The sequence below is a fragment of the Otolemur garnettii genome, unplaced genomic scaffold (genome assembly GCF_000181295.1).
Source record: "Otolemur garnettii isolate 467f Iridium unplaced genomic scaffold, OtoGar3 scaffold00099, whole genome shotgun sequence".
NCBI lineage: Eukaryota > Metazoa > Chordata > Mammalia > Primates > Galagidae > Otolemur > Otolemur garnettii.
The window spans coordinates 1,120,914-1,130,584 of record NW_003852494.1 but is presented as its reverse complement, the minus strand read 5'-3'; the positions used below and the strand labels follow the sequence as shown (position 1 = coordinate 1,130,584).

The window sequence follows — 9,671 nt, the reverse complement described above, 5'->3', positions numbered from 1 at the left end:
ACCTGAGACGCTGCTGTATTCCTTGATCACTTCTAGGAGTTTTGTAGTAGAATCCCTGGTGTTTTCCAGATATACTATCATATCATCTGCAAAAAGAGGGTAAGAGTATATCTTAATTGAAATAGATAGCTTATACTGTACTGTCTTATTTCTAAGCCCTTTGAAATGACTATACATAGTTGTTATAATTAGGGTACTTTGTTGCCAATAACAAATACACTTGTCAAAAAGCAAACAGACATAAATAGGGAAACTCCTTTGTACATGCCCCTTGGAATCACACTTCAGAATTTCCAGCTACCTTGGTTGTGGTTCCACACTCTTCAGTGTTTAAGTGACACAGCTGTCTTGACTGGTAATGGGTGTGATTGTCTTCTGAACATTCAGGGTGGCCCTTGCTCTCTTCTTGGTCTCTTGTCAGGAGAGCTGGCCAGTTCCCAGGATGCTGTCTGCCCAAAGTAGAAACTGTCAACATTTTACTCAGTGAGTATACACACATGTGCAGGAGGTGTGCACTCTCAGAGTGTACCTATAGGGGTTGATTTGAGGGTAGATTCTAGTCTAAGCTTTGTCACCTCCAGCTCAAGGCTCCTGTCAAGCTGTGGTCAGGATGCCAAGGTATTTTTTAGATGTGGCTAGGCCAGCCTGTGAACACAGTCCCCCAGGAGGCCTGACACCATGGCTTTGTCATAGTCTCTCAAAGCCTATGGGGCTTGTTAGCTAGGTCCAAAATCAGCTTTGCCGTTATGTTCTTTTCTGACTTACCCCTCAGCCTCCCTTTGTTGATTGGATGGTGAGTGTTTGTGCAAAGGCTTGATGCAAGGCTGAGTGGGAGGGTGTGCACAGAAAGCCCTGGGGACAGTAACAACACTGGCCACAGTTGACTTAAGTCTCTTTTGCACAAACATATGTTTGAAGGAGTTTGAAAAGAAATAGCCATGTGACTTTGGATTTTATGGTAGTGTATGTAGATTGGATTCTCTCATCTGTGAAGATGTTTTCAAACTTTACTTATACAGCTCTTTTTTCAAAAGTAGACTCAAGCAGAACTCTCCCTTTGTTATCATGGTTTGAATCTGGAGCTATGCTGGTTGAAATAGGGATGGGGCCTGAAGCTCTCTACCTGCCCAATCTCACAGCTCCACCCTTTGGTCCCTCTGAGGAACCCTAGGGTTTCCAAAAACTTAATTTGAAAGTCACGTAATGAGCTAGTTCTTACGTTCCTCCAGCTACTAGAAAACACTTTGATTCTACCACTGTCTATAGGGGCAGCAGCCCAGTCTGCCTTGTTCATGATGTAACCTTAGTTCTAGGGCAGCAGCCAGTATGTATTAGGCACTCACTGGGTTATGTGATAAGTGATGATTAACTAGGAGGTCAATCCAATCAAGTTGGGAAGACTTATTATGAGGAATGATGGATGGTACTAGAAAGAATGGAGTGGGTTCCAGACCCTGTTCTCAGTGCTGTACATATCTGAAGAACAGGCCTATCTTCCTGCGATATGTACTTACCCAGGAGGTATGTCCTGTTGTTGACGCTCTCTGACAGAAGAGTTGCAGAGAGATGAATTAGCTTGCCCACAGCTACGCAGCTGGGAAGCAACAGAGCTGAGACAAGAATCCAGGCAGTCTGCCCCGAGACCTTCACTTCACCATGATGCTGGATTACCTCTGCTCTGTTGCACTTCCATGTTACAAGCTTCACACACTTTTTCTCTTTATCCTGCAGCTATGCAGGACATAGTAGACTGGGATTTCCAACTCATATCTCTGAACTAAAGCTTGTACTCTAGAGCAGGGGTCCCCAAACTTTTTTGTACCAGGAAGTAGTTTCATGGAAGATAGTTTTTCCATAGACCTGAATGGAATGGGGGGTTGTGACAGGAGATGGAGCTCAGGCAGTGATATGAGCGATGGGGAGTAGCTACAAACAGAGATGAAGATTCACTGGCCTCCTGCTGTGCAGCCCAGTTCCTAACAGGCCACAGACTGGTACCTGTCTATGGCTTGGGGGTTGGGAACCAGAGCTCTAAAGAACAAGCATATAAACTAATAGGGATGTGTTAGAGGATCAGAAATATAGAAATTGGATACAGTCTCTTTGTTAAGTGAAGCCTATTATGATTGCCTGGTATCGTTCTCAGTATTTGTTGAGCCAGCAGAGAAGATTTAAGCAGAGCCCTTAGTTTCATTGTCGTTGGGTTTTTTCTTTCATATCACCATAAAAGCAAGTGGATAGTTTAATGGTTAAGTATGCTCTACTTCTTACTAGCAGGAGATGTGAGATGGGATGTGGTTGAGGAAGACATTGGGGACATCAGAACAGTCCTCCAATTTTATTCTTCCGACTATTCCAGTGAAACGAGATTAGGGCAGTTCTTGCCATTTACACTGGTCCCTCAGTCTTTCCAAAGCTTATTTAAACTGGACCCTTCAGTTTTTAACAACAAGACCTATACACTAGGCTGGGCGTGGTGGCTCACACCTGCAATCCTAGCGTTCTGGGAGGCCAAGGTGAGTGGATTGCCTGAGCTCAGGTGTTCGAGACCAGCCTGAGTAAGAGCAAGACACCGTCTCTAAAAATAGCTGGGCATTGTGGTGGATGCCTGTAGTCCCAGCTACTCGGGAGGCTGAGGCAAGAGAATTGCTTGAGCCCAAGAGTTTGAGGTTGCTGTGAGCTGTGATACCACAGCACTTTACGGAGGGTGACAAAGTGAGACTCTGTCTCAAAAAAAAAAAAAAAAAAACCAAAAAAAACAACACAATAAAACCTACAGCTCAGCACCTGTAGTTTAGTAGCCAGGGTGCCAGTCACATACACTGAAGCTGGTGGGTTCGAACCCAGCCCAGGCCTGCCAAACAACAATGACAGCTACAACCAAAAAATAGGTGGGCATTGAGGCAGGCGCCTATAGTCCCAGCTACTTGGGAAGCTGAGACAAGAGAATCACATAAGCCCAAGAGTTTGAGGTTGCTGTGAGCTGTAACACTACAGCACTCTATGAAGGGCAACATAGAGAGACTCTGTCTCAAAATAAACCCTACACACCATGGGAGTGGTCCATCAGAGGCTCAAATGGAAGGGTGGACATTTTCTTGGTGTCATTGCTAAAATCAGGGATCAGTTTGTTCCAATGAAGCTATCCAGGGTTGTCTTTGGATGACTTAAACAAGGGCTAATTAAATCAAATTGCAGCCTAGAAGCTTAGAAATTCCTACATAACTCTTTTTTTTTTTTTTCAAATTATTTTAGAGACAGAGTTTTGCTCTATTACCCAGGCTAGAGTACAGTGGCATGATCATACCTCACTGCAGCCTTGAACTTGCTGGGCTCAAGTGATCTCCCTGCTTCAGCCTCCTGAGTACTTTGGACTATAGGTATGTGCCACTTTGCCAGGCTGATTTTTAAATTTTTTTGTAGAGACAGGGTTTTTCTATATTGGCCAGGCTGGTCTCTAATCTTGGCCTGAACCAACTTTCCTACCTTGGCCTCCCAAAGTGCTGGGAGGCATGAGCCTCCACATCAGGCCTGAGCCACCACATTAGGCCTCTACATATTTGTAAACTCATCAGTGCAGCTGGTTATGCAGAGGGCCTTGCCACGACTGGTTTTGCCTTTGGCTCCTCTCAACACATGACAGCTTATCTTTGTCATGAATCGTGTCCCATTCTTCTGTGAGAGGTAGTTGACTTATAAAGGATAGTTGGAGGTCTTCTTGGTCATGGGAGCAGACAAAGACTGCTTATTTATCTCTAAAGTGACAGCTTAAGTGCTTAGTAATTTTTAAATTATAAATAGCATGGTATGTGATTAAGAGCAAAGTTCAAGGCCATATAAACAGCTGATACATTAGGTTCCTTCCTAAATAGTAGCTCCCAAGAACTGAAATTTAGAGCGAATGTTAGATTTGTCCTATAGAATGAGAAGGTCCAGCTATCTTTAGGGGGTTGCTTGCTGCTTTGTCACTTTGCTGGTAATGACCACAGATGAAAAATATCCTTTTGAGAAAAAAAGGAAAAAAAGGAAAAAAAAACCACAAAACGTCCTTTAATAGCATTGGGATAACCAGAGCTTCCTGATGCTGCTTAAAAGGTTTGACTGATGATTGTTTTCTCTTGTTGATAATCCCACCACCCAGAAGTAACCACTTTGTGTGTGTGTAGGTGTGGGTGGGTGGGTGTATGTGTTTGTAGAAGTTGTGTATAAATAGAGTCAGGTGTACATTTAGGAAAGCTTTAGGGATATATATCCTGAGACTTAATGTAGAATGTGCACATGTTCATATGGAGTGTGGGGTTTATCAGGAGGAGTTGAATTTTAGGGATGAGAGAGTGTATGTGTGTGTGTGTGTGTGTGTATGCATTTAATGATATGATGGAGTTTGTGTATATGTTTGAAATATAATTCACATTCTATAAAGCTCACCATTGTAAAGTATACAATTCAGTGGTTTTTAGTATATTCACAAGATTGTGCAACTATTACTATTTAATTTTTAAACATTTCATCACTCCAAAAAGAAACCTGTGTTATCAGTCACACTTCATTCTTCCCCAGCTCTCTCCCCCAGCCACTGGAAACCACTGATGTACTTTTGTCTGGGTGGATTTCTTATACATGGAATCATATAATGTGTTCATCCTTTTGTAAAAATTTGGCTTATTTTACTCAATATGTTTTCAAGATTTATTTATATTGTAGCATGAATCAGTGCTTCATTTTCATGGATGAATAATAGTCCTTTGTATGGATACATGATCTCTTAATTATCTCTTTATAAGCTGATGAACATTTAGGTTGTTTTTAGTTTTTAGCTATTGCAGAGTATGGTTGCTATGAACATTAGTGTACAGCAGCAGTTCTCAACCTGTGTGTTGTGACCCACAGGAACTGTATTAAAGGGCCTCAGCATTAAGAAGGTTAAGAACCACTGTGTGAAAGTTTTTGTCTGGACGTATTTTTTCAGAGGTACCTGCTTTTGAAATTTTGATTTTATCCTTCCATGTATTTTCTTTGTGAGTGTACATAGACTTTTCTATATAAATATCTGTATTTTTGCAAATATGGAGCACAAAGCATTTCTGTAGCATGCTTTCCTCCACTTGGTATGATGTCACTGGAGGTTTGTTTCAAGTTTTTTGTTATTTTAATCCACTCACTTCCGTGTACAGTGCCTTTAGCCATCCAGGTCTTCTTCACTCTGTAGGTCTCTATCACTGTTCAGTCTATCGTCATGCAATCTCTAAATAAAACGCTCACCCAGCTGGAAAGAACTACCGTAGTATGGCCGATGCTCATCAACGCTGGACCTGTTAGCATCTGCAAGAATGTCGTTCTTGAGGTAGGTGCCCAGTTTGGCTTTGAGAGCTCATCTGTGTGTGGTGGAGTCAAGCTGTGTGTCCTGCCAGGTAACTGGACACCCTCTGAAGGAGGCTGTGGTCCATGCTATGGTCACTTTGCTTGGCTTGGCATCCTGCTTGCCTTTACACCATCTCATCACAGCATGTTTTTTACTTGTCTCCACAAAACTAGTGACTTGCAAGAATACATTAAATTTTTGTAGTTTTTGACCAGGCATAGTGACATGCCTGTAATCTCAGATTTTGTCAGGAGTTGGAGCTAGTTTGGGTAACATAGTGAGAACCCATGTCTTTAAAAAAGTTTTTTTTAATTAGCCAGACATAATAGCACTTTTCTGGAGTCCCAGCTACTCAGAAGGCTAAAGCAGGAGAGGTCGCTTGAGCCCAGGAGTTTGAGGCTGCAGTGAGCTTTGATGATGCCACTCTACTCTAGCCTGGGCAACAAAGCAAGATCCAGTTTCTAAACAAATTTTTTTTGTTCTTGCTGCTGTTTTTGTTAGGTTAATTATATTCTGCTTGAACCAGAAGAGTTGGAATTTAGGTAACTGGGCACAGAGAGGCTCAGAGGCTCTCCACTGGGAGTAATGCTGAGGAACACCTTATAATCTGGATTGCAGAGAAAAGCTTCAACAAATGGGGAAATGGGAAAAGATTTTCTACAAATGGATATTTTATTTAAGTTATTAATAAAGCTACTGATGTGGAAATAGGTATATTTGGAGTATCATTTTGTTTTTAGGTAAAGTACAGCCTCACATATACAGAGGCAGGTGAAGTTATAAAAGCTGATCTCTCTCTCCTTCTGGGGACAGTTAGCAGTATAACAGTTCCACTGCAGCAAAAGTTTGAAATTCATTTTACTCAGGTAAGTTTGGTTAAATTTGTGTAAGTACGTAATTGCCAAGTTAATAACTTCTTAGTGAAAAAACTCTCAATTTAGAAGTCTTATAACATCTAACACTTTGTATTGAATAAAAGGCTTACATGTGGCATGTGGAGTTTGTAATATAACCAAGTATAGTCCTTGCATCTTTTCCATTTGGGAATAAGATTCCTTTCCAGGGTAGCTTGTTCTTCTACAGTATGAGGTACTCCTCCTACACTCAGTAGATATATTTATAGTTATGAGTAGGGGGAGAAATTCTTTTATTGGTTGGTAATTCCAGATTTTATTATGAAAAGCATTTCATTTTCTCCCTGCCATCTCTTTATTAAAGTGAGAATTATGTGGGGGCATTTTCTATATTGTCTTTCAGCAAAATACAAAGCCGGTTCCTCTCAGTGGAAACCCTGGTTATGTTGTGGGGCTCCCGCTAGCTGCTGGCACCCAGCCGCAGAAGGGATATCCTTTTTGGTGCTGTAGGGAAGGCCGATTTCCCTGTCCATGTGCATGGACTGCACTTCTCCTTTTTGCTGAGGGACCCAGGGCCTGTTTGTGGGAAGGAGAGACAAATCCTGGCTGGAGATTCCCCTGGGTGGCTTTAGTGGGTTGTGGGTCTGGCTGCCCAGCAAGTGAGGCTGAGTGGAGATTGGCTGTAGGGAGGAAAACAGCATGTACTAAGAAAATGTCAGTGTTTTAAAATGAAGATTTTACAACAGAAAAGTTGACATCTAGATGTATTTAATTTCATATTTAAACAGAGACTTTTAAATAAATGTAGTGATTTTAAAAATTTAGAATTAATTTTGAAAGGCCAGTTTCTGGCTCGGCGCCTGTGGCTCAAGTGGCTAAGGCGCTAGCCACATACACCTAAAGTGGTGGGTTCGAATCCAGCCCGGGCCCGCCAAAACAACAATGACAGGTGCAACCAAAAAATGGCCAGGCGTTGTGGCGGGCGCCTGTAGTCCCAGCTACTTGGGCGGCTGAGGCAGGAGACTCGCTTGAGCCCAGGAGTTGGAGGTTGCTGTGAGCATGATGCCATGGCACTCTACCCAGGGGGATAGCTTGAGGCTCCGTCTCAAAAAAAAAAGAAAGGCCAGTTTCTTAGGATTTTTCTTCTAAGTATCTACTAATCAAGGAAAATAGTTATAAGTATTTTTTGCCCTCTCCCAGGAAATAACTGTAAAAATCTCTGAGGCCCAGAGAAGGTGTATTTGGGTCTCAGTCATGTCCCCCAAATGACACTGTCTTCTTACCTGAGAATCAGCACTGGTTGATTATCCCTTAACTGTCTATGAATATCTGGAATTATTCAGACCATGAATAGATATGGACAACTTACTATTCTTCATAGCACAGTTGAGCAAGACTGCTTAGCAGTTGAGGGGATCCGGACCCCAGTATTGTTTGGTTACAATATGCTATCTGGTTGTAAACTAAGGTAAGCTAGTAACTTGGTTCTAGTTGAATTTGTGTTGATCAGAAAACAAAGCATGTCCCCTTATCCCCATTTTAATCAAACCTCTGCATCAGCTGATGAGCTCTTACAAAAGCTACACACAGATTATTATCATTATTAATGAATAGTAGCAAAACTATTACAATCATTTTTCTTATCAAATGTGGCAGAGTAAAAGCCTCAGGGCTTTTTTGTTTCATTTTTAAGGTTGTATAACCTTTGAGTTAATAGCAAAAATACTTCCTCTGAAAGTCTTTCCTATATTTCTGAATTTTAATATACATAGTACAACAAAACCATGGGGGGAATGCCTATATGTGATCTGTTTTTAATTTATCTTGTTTTCAAATATGCTCATAATACAAAATGTCAAATAGCTCTGCACAGTGTGTTATAAAAATAGTGGCTCTTACCCTAATTAGCCCCACTTCAGAGTTGGTGGGGTAAATCTTCTAGCTGGTTCTTTGGAAACCTACTCCCAGATCTTTAGATAACTTGCCTATAATGCTCCTTCTTGATTTTTTAGTTTTATGAATTTTTTATTGAGTTTCCACCTTGGAAGATGATGATTTGGCTCTTTACCCTTCATCCCCTCCCCCTACCTGCACACCTCCCACATCTCCCCAGGGTGCCCACAACATTATTTTGGTTAGATCCACTGTTACCCTTTATACTTGCTGAGCCCTTTAGAACAGTGTCTCTCAAAGGTGGTTCCATGGAATACACTGCCACAAGATGTCAGAGGGATAGGCCTATAGTCCAGTAAGTTTGAGAAATACTAAATTAAAGTTAAAACCTGATTCTTTCTTATAGGACTTCTCAGAACATTTCTTTTTTAAAATCTCAGATTAATATGAGGGTACATATGATTAGGTTACATTCTTTGCATTTGTAAGGTAAAGTCCAAGTTGCAGTTGACATGGGGTTGCTGTATCGTAAATCCCTACGTTGTACCTATTAGGTGGGAGCTTACCATACCCCTTTCCTCTTCCCTTCCCCTCAGTGCCTTTAATATGCACATGTGCTTCAGGAAGGACATTGGGATGTGTAAGTACAGTGTTTCCTCAACTGTTGACCATGGAACCCTTCTTGTACAGAGCTTCAGTGGAATACAGTTTAGGAAAAAATGTTTTGGACCTAGCTCCCTGGCCAAGATTATGCAAAGTTAGAAACATTTTATTGGTTTTATTTTATCAGTTTTTGTTGTTTTTTTCTGAGATATGTCTTGCTCTGTCACCCAAGCTTGAGTGCACTGGTGTCATCATAGCTCACTACAACCTCCAACTCCTGGGCTCAAGTGATCCTTCTGCTTCAGCCTCCTCTGTGGCTGGGACTACAGGCACCTACCACCACACCCAGCTAACTTTTCTGTTTTTTTGTAGAGGCAGGGTCTCACTATGTTGCCCAGGCTGGTCTTGAACTCCTGGCCTCGAGCAATCATCTCACCACAGCCTCCCAAAGTGCTGAGGTTACAGGTGTGAGCCGACATGCCTGGCCTAGAGACACTTTAGCTTCTGTCAAATAACCCCCCTTTGGAGAGTGATAAAATGATGAATCTAAAAAGGCATTTGTGTTGAAGCCTTAAAAAACTGCTGGCAGATGAACAGCAGACTTGTTCAGTTGACCTCTTTTTCCTTCCCTAAGACTGACCAGAGCTCTCCCGTGTCCGCTGGTTGCACAGAGGGTAGAGAGCCTGCTGAAGGGCCAGGCTTTCCCAGATTATGTGGCCCCTTTTGGAAATTCACGAGCTCAGGATGTGCTGGACTGGGTACCCATCCACTTTGTCACCCAGTCATCCAACATGAAGGTAAAGGGGAAGAAGGTGAAGGGTACATGCTAGCAGTCTCTCCCTCTTCCAGATAGGGTGACAGAGGAGCTGGGGAAATCACCTGTTTGGGAGGTAGGATGGCTCTGGGTAGGAGCCTAGGCTTTGTTATCAGATGGGCCTGACTTTTTTTTTTTTTTTTTT

The 9,671-nt window shown here is 42.1% G+C and overlaps 1 protein-coding gene across 1 annotated transcript in view; it reads left to right on the top strand.

The window, feature by feature from the left end:
* TCTN1 (tectonic family member 1) overlaps nucleotides 1–9,671 on the top strand; it is a 32,769-nt gene that overhangs the window by 19,814 nt on the left and 3,284 nt on the right. Inside the window, 6 exon segments of the mRNA XM_023516857.1 lie at nucleotides 4,075–4,095; nucleotides 5,210–5,344; nucleotides 6,103–6,228; nucleotides 6,620–6,705; nucleotides 7,544–7,684; nucleotides 9,347–9,509. Of these exon segments, the coding sequence (XP_023372625.1) occupies nucleotides 4,075–4,095; nucleotides 5,210–5,344; nucleotides 6,103–6,228; nucleotides 6,620–6,705; nucleotides 7,544–7,684; nucleotides 9,347–9,509 (672 nt within the window).